The sequence below is a fragment of the Varroa destructor genome, unplaced genomic scaffold (assembly GCF_002443255.2).
Source record: "Varroa destructor unplaced genomic scaffold, Vdes_3.0 BEIS01000007.1, whole genome shotgun sequence".
Lineage (NCBI taxonomy): Eukaryota > Metazoa > Arthropoda > Arachnida > Mesostigmata > Varroidae > Varroa > Varroa destructor.
This window is the reverse complement of record NW_019211460.1, coordinates 24,039,679-24,057,937: the sequence shown is the minus strand read 5'-3', so window position 1 is coordinate 24,057,937 and position 18,259 is coordinate 24,039,679. Positions and strand designations below refer to the sequence as shown.

At 41.7% G+C, this 18,259-nt stretch overlaps 1 protein-coding gene across 5 annotated transcripts in view; it reads right to left on the bottom strand.

Moving 5' to 3' along the window:
- LOC111254372 (uncharacterized) overlaps positions 1–18,259 on the bottom strand; it is a 144,257-nt gene that overhangs the window by 70,849 nt on the left and 55,149 nt on the right. Inside the window, exons 2-3 of one of the 5 annotated variants that reach the window (XM_086974934.1) lie at positions 16,226–16,526; positions 11,135–13,391 (exon numbers count right to left, since the gene is read on the bottom strand). The exons of 1 other annotated variant lie outside the window; for it this stretch is intronic. In XM_086974934.1, the coding sequence (XP_086831060.1) occupies positions 11,135–11,168 (34 nt within the window). In that variant the 5' untranslated portion in view covers positions 11,169–13,391; positions 16,226–16,526. 3 more of the 5 variants (XR_015317110.1, XR_015317111.1, XM_086974936.1) reach the window with 3 other exon arrangements.

Sequence of the window (18,259 nt, the reverse complement as noted above, 5' to 3'; positions counted from 1 at the left end):
AACGAGCCATTGGCGCTAGATAACTAGCACACTCCAGTTAGACTAATACAATTTCACACTTGTCATATGAACCGCCCGGCGACACGGGGGTGCGGGTAGAAGCATCCAGTTTATTACTATATGTCGTTGCTTGGGAACTGTAGTATTCAGTCTGCCGTCATACCGAAGAAGTCTAATACAAATCAGCCGATTTCGGTGTGGAGGCTTATTTAGCAAGTAGATTTGTCCAGTAATCTGTGGATAGAAGCGGTCACAGTTTAAAATTAGCTGGCTTCTGTGGCGCGTCTTCTAACGTTTTTCATCTGTGCCTATATCATATATCTATTAAAGCATAGAGTCCTACAGACGGTCCTTTGGACGCATTATCTTGGACTAGCGGCATGCCTTCAGATAGCACGTTTGCTTTCCAACTCACTGCGACTATCACTGCTACCCCACAAGTTTCCGGTATTCCGTTTAAAGTGGTCTAGGTGGGAGAAGTTCAACACTGCGATTCTTTTCATCACGATTAGTTTAACTTTCCATGAACAATTATTATCATGTCTGTTATATTTATGATGCCAATTTTATTTGGGGTGCACCCGCTCGCATTCGGTTATTTCGACTAATATATATATTAAAGCTCGTCCATTAGCAATTCAGCCATTGCTAAATGCTTTTTCTTTCTTCGATAATGAAAGTAGAGTAGCGGTAGTAGGTAACAACAGTTCTTCATGCCGAATTTTCCCCTGAAGATGTTTGGGAAGCAAGTGCAGCACAGAATTGTTGTTCAGATTCTCCTAACTGTACGTGGTGATCAGTCTCTCAGTCCCCGGTGTCCCATAGTGTTCCTCCGACGGGAACCCAGCGAATTCATCCCATGTCATTTGGTACACGTTGTTTTTTTGCTTTCCTTTGTGATTTCCCACAAAACCGCCCGCTTCAGTGAGGCCAGGCCTAAGTAGTGTTTGCCCGTTGCGTGCCCACTTAGCCACAGTATACAGTCTCATCTCATATACCATCGTTTGGTCCGGAACTCCGTTCATTTCAGTAGGCTAGCACTGCATGACGTTCGATCTTTTGGGTCAAGCAAAATTGGGTAGAGGCATGAGGGTAGAGGAAACAATGGCTAAGGAAGCAAGCATATTTAATTAGGAAGAGTTTAACTCAGACACACAATAGATAAAATACAAAACTGCGTGGCCGTATGAACGGTGAGAGCCTCAACCAAATAATTCAGCTCACCTATTAGCAGGACGTAGAGCAGAGGAACACGAAGTCTTAGTTTATGCGCCTCCTTCAACAAGAGTCCGGTCAAAGATTGGCAATTGCCATCCTGCGTAAAAAGTATTTGAACAAAAAAAAAAAAGATAAAGTGCAAAACTACGATTTTGATGTGTTTGAGAAAAAGTAGATCCTTTAATACAGAGAATATCGTAAAAGGCATATCTACTGCAGAGCTGACGGTGAAAGTGGGAAGATGGGCTTTAGTCAATTTCGAAAGTCCCTTGGAGCGGGAACGATATTAGTAGCTGGCAGCAGTACACAAAAGATGAACCGGGTGAGTTACTGAATGAAATCTATGACTGATACGGAATGATCGAATATTTAACCAATTCAAATGAGATACTATATAATATCAAGCAAGCTCTGAATCGGTGCCATGTTCTGATAAAAGAGAAAGACTTCTAGTATAGCTGTTATATTCTATTTGCGTCAACGATACATGTACGTTTGATTTTGGCCTATACCACGCAGACGGGTCGAGACGGTAGGAAAAGGTCAATTCTCAATGAACAAGAGTAGTATAATTGCCTATATATCAGATATAATAACTGTCTATATATTTTTCTGTGTCCGAAACGACTGAGCTTTTAAAGTTTTCGAAAACAATTACATCAAATAATTGTTGGCGGGTGATTGACAGGACGGCCATACAACCGGACAGCAAGTAACGGTCCTATTATTGCCAACAATTTATTGATGCAATTATACCGCTTTCAGAAGAAAGATCGATAGATCTGTGGAAAAGTGATAATGACAGCAAGACACTTTCGTTACTTATCAGCCATGGAATGATGAAAAAAACAGTACCGACATGGATATCATATAGAAGTACGGATTGTTTTACCAACTTTGACACTGTCGCATATACAAAACGGATCGAAGAACATGATTTTAGTGGTTCTTCCTATACAGTAACATAATTACTGCAAACGATGGCCGTTGTCATTATCCTTTTCATATACCCTAGATAACATGACCCCCTAACCTTTCCAATAACGAATTCAACAAACAATTATAGGATGTTACAGAGAAGCTAGGTAACACAGAGCTGTTATACTATATTTTTGATATTCTGTAATTATTATTAGTATCATTCATATATATATATATATATATGGTTCGATCGCTTTTTTGTGCCTGAACTATTCGTTCGATCTCGGACTTTGTGCTATTCTTTCCACGGCAGGCGTAAAAATACACTTAGTTACCTTTTCTACTAAAAAAAAACTCAAAACTTACCTACGTTTGCTCAGTGATTTGTTATATTAATAGAGCAGAAACCTATTTCTGATGATCCCCGAATTTTGATTCAGAAATAATTGTAATTCTGTCGACAGAAAGGTACTTCGTCCGAAACTAACGCTGAGCGAACGCTAAGCTTTTTGTAGAATTTGGGCACTTTTTGGGCATCTGTTGTTTCTCCTTTTGAGTTTTTTTGGCCTACTATATATTTCAAAATGGATTCCACTGGGTTTTTTGTCCGTTGCGAGTTTCTAGCTGCACACATTAGGGTCAGGCTACTAAAGTTGCCCGCGAATTTCGAAGAAAGGATTTTTAAAAGAACTTGTGACTCAAACCTCGAACTGAAGCGCTCATCAAGTAAAGTGATACGTACACTTAATAAACTTGAGGTACATGGAACAAATTCGAATTCATACTTCTCCTTTTCACTAATATGCAGCTTACAACCAAATCAATTTATATATTGAAAATGAATTCCATACAGATTCACTCACCTTGTAGCCTTTCGAGAGGCGGGGTCAACGAACTGGTTGGCCACAACACACGCAGACAGAGTTGGAAATACACCCTTATGTGTATATATATACGTATATGTATGACCGCCTCTGTATAGACGATACATTATATATGGGTTGGCGGTATTTCAAAACGCTGGCTTAACCATACCGAATATTTCGAGTTCTCATCTGCGGCGCCGCCGTCGGCCTTTCCATCGGACGGTTGACTCCCACGTTGGAACAAACTGTGTCTTCAACCAGATTCAAATCTCGGCAATCACGTGTCCCTCATATTATCATATAAACACGTTCTTCACTAACTGATCAACCCAATCAGCGCAACTTACTAGTATACCTATGTGTTAACACCTAACCACGCGTACGTCAATGAAGCGCATCTGGCCGCTCGTTTTCAACCGTGTCTACTCTCCATATATTAAATAGTACATAAGTTTGTATTTGAGCCTGTAAGATGTCTTTCGAATCTTGTTGTCCTTATAAACTAAAACAGTTTATGTTACTGTTATGCATGGAGCATCTATGGTCGAAGCGCTAGAAAAAACCCCAAATGCACATATAGTTCGCTAATAACCACGCCGATCGGCTTAACTAAAAAGCGGGCAGCGGGACAACATTCATGTGTGAACGAAGGGCCTACTACGCGGCAGGAACGTCACAGCCAAGGCTCAAGTTCCAAGCGAAATCTGTATTTGGTCGGCGGTCGGTCAGTCGACTAACCATTTCTTAAGCTTTGTCTCTACTCCCTTGTAGCTCCCCTCCTTTCTGACCAGTCCCTTTATTCGGATTTCACACAATGGCCTGACTATCATCACAAGCCAGTCTTCAGCGTCATCGTGTATCTTTTTCGCCTGTTATTAGCCACAGGCTGCAACAGCTCGAAGCTGACTCTACGAATGGTGGTGACAATACTAGTGGTAATGCCAGATAGACGTTGCAGTGTTAACCGTAACGACGCGACAAGACCCGTTATGGTGACAGCTGCTGTTACCGGCTGCAAGCTCCAAAATCACAGTTACTAGCCGTTAACTGGATCGCGCTACAATGTCTCGAGCGTTTTATCCGTTGCAGCGCACCTCTCATCTCAGCTCCTTCCACCAGCAGCCGCGGCCTGCGAGTCGTATGCCCCTGGTCCCTCAGTACAGACCAATTCCTCGAGGTGACTGAACGAAGCGGGACACATTTTCTTTGTAGTGTGCTTCCTCTTCGTTAGCTGCTGCACCGGCATTCGCATTAGCAGCATGGCGTCCTAACACGTCGATGCCCGTATGGACCGCCGTTGCAGCTGTCGGCTGCAACAAATTCATTTTGTTGCCGGTGCAGTATTTCCCGCTCCATGTAGCATGTTACTGTTATGTACGCCCTTTGTGTGTGAAGGGTGAATGACGGCCAGAGGAACAACAGCTAAAGTTGGTTTGTTTAAAGAGTGTCAGCTCTTCACAGCTACGGTTTTCCAACCGTTGCGTCAGATCAAATGCCGACGGTATTATGGAACAGGTGCCCACAAAAAAGGAATAGGGTAGCAAGTGCTGCGGGTAAACATCGTAGACAAGTAGAGAGGAGGTAGAAAATAAAAAGAGTTGTTGTTGATATGCTGAATAGCTAGCTTATGTTAGTTATTTGTGAATCTGCTTCAATGTAAGGAAGTGACGGCGCCTAAGGGAATACGTGGGAAATTGTATCATCTAACGAACGGTAGGATGACTGGTATGTGTGTACGGGTGACAAATGGAAGATCATTACGATAAAGCTATATTTCATCCTGACGATTAGCATTAAGGACAAACAATTTCGATGATTTTTCAGTACATCGTCAAGGTGTTGTCTGTTACGCGTATCGTAACACATCGTGCACCGTCTGCTAAGCTTATTTTTTTTATCACGAAATTCCACCTGCAGGATCAAGGTGTTGTTACCAACGGAGACAGAAATTTAAAATATTTACCACTCATCTGTATTGACTTCTACAATAAACACAAACAGCATAGGGAATGTCATCTCAGCGCTGGAGTTTAGCGCTGTTAGTTACGCTATTATATCTTAATAATTCACATTAGATTTGGTTTATAGAACTAAAATTGTGCACTACTGCTACTACGTTACCATATAGGTTATTTATTATTATCGCTATGTATATTCGGGCGACGCCTCGGGGCAAGTCTCAAAGTTCAAATGATCAGCAATTTACAATACGTTAGCAATGATAAAACGATTTGTACAGGCAATGGGTTCATCTAACAAGTAGATTATGTGTCCTTAATTTTATCGCAGCCGTTCGACGTAGTACTATCCCCATTGACGAGACGCCCAGCATCGATGATTAGCTGGTGCAGCAAATGAACTGGGATCACCCCTCTCTCAAAAATGACGCAGAAATTTAAATGATGACAAACTTCTCCATTGATAGCTTATCAGCTTCGTACACGTTTGGCAAAGATGCTTATGATTGTGCGGGGATGCAAGTGCTATTGTCTGTCTAGTCGTAACTCGTTGACGTCTGTGATTGCGTCTATGCTTATGTGCCATATATGCCTTGTCTGCAGCACAATTATATGCGAGATCATAAGCATTGAACCGTTTGCGGCTTTTATGTTGTTGATAAGCTTGCTTGAATGTTAACGTCAATGTCGCCGGTCGTCGCCAACGGTGATTATCAGCGTCATCGCAGTTTGAGGCGCCAGGATCGAATCAATCACTAAGTGCCGTTTCCTGGTATCTTGTAGTATGTTCACTTTATTGAGGTGATCTCTATGCATACAGACGGCCACACATAGACACAAGCGGCTCAAGTATCTCATAGCAACTATCTTTTAGAGTTTGCCTATTATCGTTACTATTGAAAAGTCGATTATGTCATAGCATTAATCAGATGATTTGCGGTCCGTCCGTCCCTCCCGTAGAACGCTAGCGTAGGATCAACTGTTGCACAATAACAACACGCATCTATAGTGGGGCATCCACAAACGTGGCATTGGTCGGAAAATCAATAAGGTACGATACGAGGAATTCGGCAGGGGGTACTGACGACGTTCGATTCGTGCTTTTATTTCACAGAAAATCGTCGTTTCGATCTGTTGCTCGGTAATGGGTGCTGATATATTCCACGGGTTTACGTTTTAGTGAGAAGAATACTCTGGACGGCATTTACCCTACTTCTAGCCTTCGCTTAAAGCTGGAATTGCTCCTTTGATTTTCAGCGTAAGAAGCACGCATCAGTATCGAAGCCGATACGTAAAAATCGAACGCGTTGAACCGCAACAGTATTTTTGGTTCAACATAATAGCTTTCATGCGATCAGAATAGGATGCTATCGATAGACTGGCATACTATTATATTGATAAAATAAACTTAAGTAAGTAGAAGACCACAATGCATGGGGTTACTTTTCACTATACAAGAAATATTCTTCGAGAAACAATGATTTTTTTTTTATCTAGATTAAAGGTTAAGCGGTTACTAATTCTGAGACGATGGCAAATGGCTGGACTGAGCCCATAGTTTTCTTAATGCTTTTTCTCGTGCTAGCTATATATAAATGTCTATATAGTGTAGCGCGTAGATACACCGCCACAAGCTAGTTAGGGTAACATTTTATTGGCCATTGCCCGTTGTAAACGTATTTCCGATCCATTGACCGATTGTCTTCATAACAGTTTATTGTCTTTATTCTTCGTATAAAGACAAGTTACGAGCATAAACACTACTCTAGATTCGATTTACGCGTCGTCCTCAGTGAAGCCTTCATGCTCAGTACATGCTGATGTCATAAAACAGAAGCCTACGCCACACGAACATTGATTCTAGATTTAGTCAGTTCGTTAACGTCTGGAAGGATAGAAACGAATGAATAACGTTGAAGTAGAGCAATTAAAATTGTAGGAAATCATGAAGACCCACGTTAGAGTAATCTAGAAACGTGCACGTGTAAACACGTACCTATTGTCATACATCTCGAAAACAAATGCTTACTAATACACCTCATGCCCAATAAAATATAGTGATTGATACTACCACAGTCTTATTGTATACTCCAAAATGAACCTTTCCTTAGATATAGTAAATTGAATTGATATCAAGTAAACTCTCCTTCTGAGAGTATTTGTACACACCCGAGCTCAGCTGCGTTCTATAAATGTCTACGCACGATAGGATGTTCAGAGTCACCGTTTCCCGATAGGATGTTGTCTAAAAAGGATGATACCCTGAAACGGTCCTGCAACAATTTGGAAGTACAATTTAGCACGGATGTTGTTTCGTGGGGCAGCGCATCGACGATATATGAAAGATAAATTGCTTAAAAGGAGAAAAATTTTCCCCTAGACATAGATTCGACTATATCCAGGATCATATCAGCGGGAACTCATCACTACAGACTATCCGTCCTTCGCTGAACTTTCGCAGTTAAGGCGCTCATTCCACTCGCCGCTGTTGCACTTTGTGCATTGCCTAAGCCATCGATATTCAATGGAAATAACACTAACAAATAATACAGATTCTGCTTTGCAACCTATCGAAGAGGCGACGAAACCACAGATAACACATTAGTTAATGTCAATGAATACATAAAAGAAAAAAATCATTTAAATACAAATGTGTGCGCGAACAAGTTTCCATAAAGACACGTAAACCTTTATTGAAGAGGGACTTAATCAAGTCCAAGTTCAATACTGCCTTTAATAGGTCAATTTCTCAATAAAATGGGCTATTTGCATTCAGGTGTATGAAACGAAAATTGAGATACCGTCAAAACCGTGTGACGGCAACGATAATCGTAAGAAGCACAACGGAATTTTACTTACAAGGACCCTATACCTTTCTGCTTCTTTTTAGATAATCTACGTAGATCCAGGTATGTTACCGCTGGTCCCTGATTTACATAGTTCCTACGAAGATATCTTCACCGAATCCTACAGAATTTTCCGCATTTCCGCAAAACATTTCCGCAGGGCATGCCTTTGGATAACCCGCTTGAGCATCGCCCGACGGAATTGCAAAACAAAAAAAGGATTTTCTATTCGTACCAGTCCCGCCAATTGCCGGTCCGTGTTTCAACAAGTGTCCGTAAGAACAATTTCAATGGGGGTTAGTGAGTAACCCTAATTCAATGAACGCTCTCGTTTTGTGCGAGGGGGGGCGTGGAGGAAGGCATGCGAAACAAGACTGACAAGCCCACTAGCAAAAAACGTTCGACCGGTTAAAATATCCGCTATCTATCTCTAATGTGTGTTTGACAGCATTTCTATGACAACTTGAGCTCTGCATACGCAAGCGCTGCCTTCAAAATCTTAGTTAGCTTAAAATATAGGTTCATATTCAACTCCCCTAACAAGAATTTTCGCTTGACCAGATGTCCGGATTAAACGTCGTAAGTAACGTAACCTTGCGCATCGAAGATAGGCAAAACTCGCATAGCTATCCCGACAGGCAGAAATCTCGAGTGCAAGAGCTAGAGCCCTGAAATCGAGGCTTTTAAGCGACTGCGACCCGGAGAGCGAGAACAAACAGCTGAGAGCTCTTTACTTGGGGAACTGTGCAATACACTGATAAGAGCACGCTTTAATTTTTTTTTTTACTTCAGTGGCTCAGTTTGTTAAATGTAATTACGCTGTTGTTCACTGAGCTCGCATTCGTGTTGAACCTCTGTTGAAAATCGCGTTGTTGTCAGGGTAACGCGATCGTCTGTGTTTATGTGTTGTTGCACAACACATAAATACAGATGCACGATACATAAACACCAAGTGAAACGAGTGGCTCTATAATATGAACCAATTCGCGTAAATATCTGGTTTCGCCAATTTATACTAGGTATAATGTATCGACGCCAAACATATCTGATGTTTTTTTCTGCAATAATATGATTCTATATAAAAATAAAACTTTATATAAACAATTGAAGTCCAAAAATTAATTAAGCTTTTTTGTCGTAGTCTTGTCCTAATAAATCTATAGACCAACACCCAGGGGGCATGCCACGTCTTCTGGCAGGCAACTGTCTCTGTCTGATAAGAATACGCACATATGCGTTTATCAGTTGTATCTAGTCGAAAAACGACTGGATTCCGAATGTCGTGATCCGACTACATAATATAGAGAAACAGTAATATATTTTGCGTTTACGTAACGTTCCTATAACAACAACTGCTAGGACTAGCAATGCAACGGTGGCCTATACGTACTTTCAGCCTAGTTCTTCAACGAAATTACATCACGGCAATGCATAGGACGCTATGTACGGGCATGTCACTTGTGTAATGCGGCTGTTGAAGAAAGTATTGCGTAAATGCTCACACTAGAACAATCCACGTGCGTATCTATGGAAATGCTTGAACAGCAGTACATCACTATATCCTTGAATTTAATCCATAATTGTACTCCTGCGAGGGCAGGAGATCCTTCTCAAACTTACAATCATCGAATTGTTGCTATTACCTATTATTCTAAAAGTTAAAGGGAACCAATCTATCATATCAAATAAAATACCAGAACTGACTGATTGTGGGGCGTTACAATTTGTTATTAACAAACACTCCTCGTTTCCCTAATTCGATACGATACGACCATCTTCCATATAGCAATTATCAACTACATGGACAAGACACATGTCCAAACTGGCGGCATATCATGCGATTTAATATACCTTCATGTACTTAGCAGTATTTACTATTCGCGTACGTTTTTGCAGTAATAACTTGGATATACAGGTAGTGTACATAATAATGATATGTATTACGGCTCGTGCGCGTTTAAGCGTTATGAAATCCGGTTCATTTCATTCATTGTCTAACTACTCTTCTCCAATCGTTACTTTTCTGCCATTGCAGGACAAAAGCCAGGATAAAAATAAAGACGTATTACTATGGTGGTGGTGTCCTTTCTTTTCTGAAAACAATGAAATGCCTTATCAATCCAAAGTCGTAAAATGGAAGGAGATGATCGAAAAGCATTGAAAAATCAAAGGCATTTTTACCTAAAACTTTCAATTGACAATTGTTCATTATGGCAACAATAATACCGTTATAAAACTATTTTCCATTGATCGTATCTCTAACTTAATGCTTTACAAACTGTAATCGCATTATGCTATAACATACGAGCGCATCTAGATATTAACAAGTTACTTGGCTGCAGACTCACCTCTTTCAGTCGGCTATTTGTCCCTATCGCTTGTTTCTTTTATAGAAGATCAGCTGAGATGGCAACCGCAAGAGGTGAAACGTTCCCAGACATTTGTCCGACAATACGAGTCCAACAGAAATGCACGCGTGATAGGACCACAGAAGGACGGACAAGAAAATAACATAGAACGATACAGAGGGGCTTGCAATAGACATCTAACTTTCAACGCCGGGAAAAAATTCACTTAGAATAATAAAATGAAGCCAATTTAGGCACAGAATTAATTTCACGATGAAATCACTTCGAATGATATATACAAAGCTGACACGGCATGAAATCGTGAAAGGAACGACTCCGAGCCAATCGCGCTTACATGTTAGTCTTAAGAAGTACTTTAGCCTACCATATACATACGCATCTTAATATAGAAATATGTGTTGCTACGCAGCTATTTGTAGATGCCGAATTTTCCAGTCAGTTTTTACATCCCCCTGATCAAGGTAACAGGAAAAAAACCAGCACAAAGTGGGGTAATTAAACCTTAGCTATGAGGGCTGTATGCCGTGGCTGTCGCATAAGACGTTTGTATCTTGAATATTGAGAGACAGCTAAGTACCGCCGCCTGGGACAGCTCTTTTGAAGAACCTCCATTATTTGACATCGACTCCCAGATCTTCTTTTCATCAAAACGAAAGACTGCATGAACCACAAAAGAGAATGGATATAGCATGCTACGGGATGTAATATATTGTGGGCGATATCTATTGGCGACCGTCATTCTTCCACGATTTCTTCGTGTCTCGTTACCGTACACAGTATGAGTAAGATCGTTGTATTAGCGTGTTTTGGCTAGAGCCGTTTGAAGCTGGGCGTCTAGAAGACATCGAAGTTGCCCCTCTAACCGGTCGCACTTTGTCCCGTGTCGGCTATTATGGAGGCCGCGGCGATTTCTTGCTATTGTTTTATTACGATGTCTACACGCACTACGAACATACCATTGACCGCTTTGGGCGACACGTCCCGCTTCATCTCCCCCGCAACGATGGCACCGATAGAAATGGCAGCGTCAACATTAGCAATCAGTAGCCGCTGTCCCGTTGTCTTCGTCGTGCAAAAAACGCAAAGGTCTAGCAGTTCCTTCTTCGAAAACGAACTAAAACGATGGATTCGGATAGCGAGAAGAACACCAATAGGCAACAAGCAGCACAGAAGGACCCGTTAGAATAACATCGATGTTTTTACCGCTGCAGCTGCTGCTGATGATGATCGAGGCAAAGTACTACGGCGAAAATGGTGGTGACAACGACGAGGAGGGTCCAGTCTTGTCTGTGATGATGATACTGATGATGATGATGAGGATGACAGATGAAGATGAGAAATACTGAGAGACAGTGACACATTCACACGGACACTACCCAAAACGGTAACAACCGCTACAGCCACTTCTACTACTACTACTTCACGGACTATGAGAACAGTTGCTGCCACGCAGCCATCAGGATCATCAGCACTGCATCGCACACGGACAGACGCACATGACTTATAATACCGACAGAAGGGACGATCAAATGAGACGATTCCACTAGGGACGGTAATAACAACAGTGTTTGAAGAAGCCTACAGCTTGCGCGGTACGCCGAAGCATGTCGAAGTCAGAAGAAGTCCGTCTAGTATGGTGTTCTTAACAGAAGTTTCATGTGAGGGAACCACAGTGTCTAGTTGTGTCTCCCCTATTTTTGGCTCGGCGCCCCAACCGATAATATAGCATTAGATAGAGAACTAACTACAACAGAGGTGGGCGCAGGAAAGCCCCTGCGAAACGGAGTCATTTGCACCAGTAACTATGTTTGCTACCGCTTCATTTTCCTTGGGCGTACTTCTACTCGTTGTCGTCCTATCGCTCGTTCGCTGATGGCTTCGTATTTGTTGCCAGTCAAACAAAAACGTCCCTCGCCCCCAATAGTTTTACCAGCTAATCGCCCGCTACTAAACCCCGATCCTGCACACTCCATGCTTATTATCAGGAGTAGCAGTTTATAGGAGCGCACCGATGAGCCATGTTACCGTTGCAGAAGATGAACGGTTTTTTTGAATCATTAGTGGTGTTGGCCAGACTTGACCAGACGGGCTCAGGGCTAGAGCAGTCCAAATAGCTGGTCGTGGTGGCCTTGTTACCTGGCATAAAGACGAGTTCTATTTTGAGGCTATTACGATGATTTGAGAGCCATTTTGAAGATGCATTAACAAGCGCATTAACTGTTCTAATCTGCACATCCATATTTCTAGTGCTGGCACATATAAGTGCAGGAAGCGTCATTGTATTAGTTGGGGCACTGCTATTACTGTTTGGACACCAGTTTCAAATTACTTACAATACAAAGCAAAACGCTTTTGAAGCAGGTCCCGCAAAAAGGGCGATGATTTAGCTCGCCAGAGATGAAGTAGGTAAGAATTGCCTCATTGACTAGACTAACATAGAGTTTAAGTTCTTTAAAGTTTTCGAATCCAGCGATAAAAAAATAACCGACTGAGAAATAGGCGAACAGCCCGTCCAGTGAACTTTTTGTTGAAATAGATGTCACATAATATTGTAATGATAGGAAACATCTCAATTAAGTACCTATATACATGTGTAGTTCTTATGAAAATGACTATTAATTCCATATTTAATTTAATTAGATTTTGCTGCAGGAGCCGATCATTAAGCAGGCTAACAATAGCCTTTCACGCCGATGATTTTTTCGCCGCTGGACGCCACGTAATTTTAATTTTTGTCAAAGTTAAATTCCGAGTACACAACATATATAGATACGAAACGTGGCAGTATCTAAGGCAACGAGTTTTTGTCACGCTAACATCTTTTTCATGATGTGTGACAATTTCTTGTCGTGACATAACATTATTCACCCCGTAGCAATTTTTTGAAGAGTCCGCATGTACTTCTAGTACGTCCGTTGCTAAGTTTTATCCAATCGTATAATACTAATCGGTGGGTAAATAGATAATTAGACTATTTTTCCAAGCTGGCCTCTTTGACTTGACAACTTTTCAATCTCGTTGGACATTTTATGCGCCGAATATTTACTAAGAACGACACCTATGTCTGAAATACAGTTTTCTTCTTTGGCCTATTCATAACGTTTCCATGGTCCTGGATCCGGTGCGCATGTTTAGAAGGACTGTTGATATGCCAGTACAATCTCTTCGACGCATTGACTAATCCACTACGGACTTTTTCTTCTGTGCGTTCAGCTGAAACAATAGAAGAGAATTATAGGCTCGCACAAAGGACGTAAGTTGCGCCTAAAACCAAATAAACTCTTTGTTAACGCTTTCGTGAGTGGGAACGCTAATACTTATATGCCTGTCTATGTAATATATTTAGCCGCATAGACGCTCTTCCTTAACCTGGTGCCGCAAAACAGTGATAGCAATTTGCCTGATGCCAGCAACCGTCTGCGTGTCAAGGTTTTCTTTAAATTAATCTTTATTCTCTAGTTTTCGTCCTGTCTTTCATTCTTTGGTTTGTTTTTTTGTTTATTTACTCTTCTGCAACTAAATGCCAACACGCTGCCGTCACCGACTAACATCTACTGGCAAAAAATACGATTCGAGACGAATTCGCCGAGGCTCATTTTGCTTGCCTGCTACCTACCCCACCAGGAGCACCACGAAGTTAAATCAAACAATGGCTTCATAGGCGGAACCAATGACGGTCAGAGTCTGCCCAAAACGTCGTCGATGCCAACCAAAGGGTCAGAAAGTGTGATCATTTTGGGCGTTAACCAGCTATCGCGTTATCGAAACAACGGCAGTAGTTGAGGCTGTTGCGACCGAAAATGAAACATTCAACACACAAGGCTCACCAACAGTAACGGCAAGAAAAACCAAATATGAGTCGCCCAAAGGATCGATCCCTTGTCCTTTTCGCCTTAGCTCACAGCGAGCTGCTGCAGTTACCTGCGAATTGAACGCACGATTTCGCTGTACATAGAAAAGCTTGTCGGCATCTATCGAACACTGAAACAGGCGAGGCGGTACCCCTTTGCTGTCAATGCCGGTGGCACTGGTGGTCGCAACAATGGTTGCATCAGCAACGGCACTCAAATGAGCTGAAAATCCTACCTAACTATAAATAAGTATAAAGTATCCAATAAATATAAATTACTTATTGGAATACTCCGATAAGAGTGTAATGAAAATCCTAATCTGAAGGACATCGCCACCTAGCAGGCCGCAGTCTTCTTTACTTCACTTTACTGACTCCAGCGGTGGAGGGATCGCCCTCCCTTATTTGTTAGCTACGAATGATCAAACGGCGTGATCTCCGTTATCTGATAAAACAGGCTCAAGTTAGAATAGGCGCAATGTTTATGGCAAAGCCGCATTGGTTACAGGAAAAAGAATGTCATTCTTAGAATCCTATACTTTGTCGAGTGTTGTGATTAGACGTGTAATAACAATAACACTAAATCTGTCCAGTCAAAACTGCTCAACATCAATTGTTGTTTTTTTCTTATATAATGCTCAGTGTCAATGACGCTGCTGGAGATTGTGGTTACACTCCTGTGAGTGGCAAATTTGCCGTGGGACCATTTCATCTGATCCATGGAAAACTCGTTCCCAACTAGTAGTTTTTGATAGCTAGTGCTATCGTACAACTGATGTAAGCTACACTGATATAGTCGGTTTCTGAAAATGAACCCTCTGCGTCACGACACTTACTCGTCCTTTAATGACGTCACGTGTCTACCAGCTGCCTGTGTTTTCCATCACGTGATATAATATCTCGTTATGATTAGTCGTCACGAAGGAAGTCAACTTGAAGATGAACTAACGACTCACGTGTTCCCAGCCATTGTCGTTGGGCAGGCATGCGGGACACCGTCTTGTGGCTAAGCGAGTAGAAACAATGAACTCGGAGTCCCGCATTGCTAATTACTCCTGTTATTTTTCGTTGGGCACGCAGGTACTATGCTAATTAACAGGTTAATTGTTTTGCTCGGCACTGTCACAGGTGCCCACGGGAATTTTTTCCTAAATAATTTTCGTTGACTGCTTGCATAGGGAACTAGGTCACATGTGGTACAATAGCGGTACACACATCTATATATCAGTAATGCATGTTTTTACGTACATTGCATCCTCAATATGCTCAGTCAATTTGAGCGGAAAGCTCATTTCGGCAAAGCCCATACATAAATGGAACACCATCTCTTCAACACCGACAAATCTACCACATACCTGAACACCTAAGCACGCCATCGCGGTATCAGTGACTGTAGTCCGAGATATTCTATAACTCCGAATATATGTTAAAACTACTGCCACAAGAATATCCGCGAATATTGGCAGTTATCGATAACACAGGTCGTACTTAACGCAAAAAGACTCACTCGCTGGAGTGATTGTTTGCCGTCCTAAAGAAAACGTGTTGCCACCAGGAAAAGCATAGACGTTTTAGGCACGTACAGAGTGTAGCTTTTGGTTATGTCATATAGCAAACTGAAACCCGTCTATTTCTGGATGGGTATAAAAATAGGGGCTGAGCTTTCTTAGCTGGCTTCGAGCCGAGTTGATGGCTTCGTCTCAATGGCAGTCTTCTATTGAGTTCATTCGATCCGCCTCTAAGGTCAGCGGATTTTTTCAAGGTGAATAACTTTAAATGTCACTAAAGTGAGGGAAATTGAAATGTTTACCGCTAGAAATTTAGAAAGTAGACGACACAAAGTCCAATGAATACGTATGAGACCCTATGCAACAGTCAGTTAAATCTGGCGATCGATTAAGAATCGCATGAACGAATCTGACACGAAAGATGCTCCCAAGGAACGCGAATGGCTTCTTCTATCTGCTCGGTTAAATTATCACATCTTTTACACTGCTTTATGTAGTTTCCACGTTGGCGCCCTTGGCAAATTATTGCACTGGAGAAATCACATACAGCCTGAGAGTCACGGGAAAGATGCTCCTCCCCTGCGTCGCCATCAATGCAAAAAACGGAACAGAAGGTTTCCTTGGCTTTAGAACGTAGTTATTAGTGTGTATACATATATGTGTATACAAACTTGTTAATAATTTTTTACCTAGTTATACATTTTTCTAGTCTACATCGCCTGCTCATTGTGAGATCGTGCACCGTCGTCATAGTAGTACATAGTACAGCATGACCGATCGAAAACGAGCCTGCAAAGACCTTCACACGGGCTTTATTGCAGCGGCTATCCTTGTCGTTTGTACTCCTACTAGTCCACGTCACGTGACCCGCATCTGCCTTCTCCGTTCGCATATCGCGGTCCGTCCGTCCATCCGCCCTTTGAAGATGTCCCCAAATCTGGAGCTTCCTGACGATTAGTCATCCCTGATACGGTATGCATCGCATAGTGTCTATATTTATACACAAAAGTGACAAAAAAGACGCAGAAAAACGAAAAGCGTCTGTAATGGACGGCTTCGAAGTTAGTTGATTTTTTTGTACCTTTGTTTAGCCTCTCTTCTCATTTTCACTCAAACGACAACCAGCCGTATGCCTGATAATAGATTCGTACTAGTACAACGTTGATCTGTATCCATATTCCGGTTTGTCTACCATAAATAAAAAATGATATAAAAAATAAAAAGAACCAATGCGACACAAAGCGCCGAACCACTGCCATAACGGAATGACAAAGTTTCAAATTGTACAACATTGGCTAATTCATCCCGTCAACCGTCTCGGTGTTAGTGCACGTATTATTTAGTTCTCCGTATTGCTGGTTCAAAAAAATTATAGTATAGACTTTTATACATACGTAACTTTCGAAGATCAATACGCCAACCAGCTTAGCAAAAAAGGGAAAGTCGACTGGCTATGTACGTATCCTGCTTGCCGATCATATTTGGCCTTCACATATATATAGAACATCATGAATTGCCTCATGCGCATTTGTTTTCATTCGTCATATTTTGAATTGATTCTCTAAGGAGGGCTTGTATCTGAACAGAAACAGGACGCGCTAAAACGCGCTTTGAACGACGCCAAACGTTCAATCAAAACTGGAAACGTTGCTCTTTTCCTATAATCGATTTTCCTGGATCATTTCCTACCTCTTAGAGTAGAACATTGCACGAACTGCATAAATACTCTAATAGAACGTTGTATTACGTGCAAGGGCCCTATACAAGGACCAAGTGAGCTGGAGGCCAACTAACAGGCAAACGCGACTATTGTAGAAAAATATTGGCCGGCTATCAGGAGTCCGATTTTTGGCACATAGATCACATTTAACTGAATCACCGAAACAAATCAGCTCAGCTTTGTACGTTTCTAAGAAAATCAATCAAATGAACAATATTATATACCATTCATATTTATATGCCTATCTATAGGGTAACCGAAAATGCTTGTCTCTCATATGGATTAGTTTATGTCATCGTTTTTTCGCTAGCTGTAGATATCTGAGCGTGCTCATATCTTAGTTTGGTCTCACTTACTGTCAGCTAAACCTCATATGGTAGCAACGGTTCTATCGAACATCAAAATACAGTGGGACCTGATGATAAGAGGAATGTGAATTTTCATAGATGTACGCATTGAGGACGACACTTTGAGCACCGAAAAGGAAGGCTCGTCGAATGGCCTATTCCACGAGCCAATGTAGTTACGTCGGTTTTTATATATAATAAAAAGGGGAAGCCATTCTCAGGACATCACATATTGGAATAAGGATGTTGTTAAATAATGAAATCATGTAGTTGAGTAGCGCTAGTTTACGATGAAGTGTACAATGATGTATGTGGTCCTTCGCGTAGTTTTTCATTTTCCCCATGCCTGGATGTAGTTCGTATGATGACAATCGACTATCGGCTATCGACTGCGTATTAGCGAAGCGAGAAAATACTGTAAACGTACACAAACTGATTGAAGGAATGGTGGAGCACAACATAAAAGGGGGCACTATATAGGCGGCAAATCTGCGCTATAAACGGGTGAAGTTAGAACGAGTGGAAGCGGTCAAAAGAAACTGTTCGAGCAAAAACGCAGGTTTTCAAACTTTTCAAACTCAACTAATTATGCACCTGCACGTCTTCCCGCTATACTCATATCTCCAAAGGACGGACAAGTGGTATTGTCGAGCGCC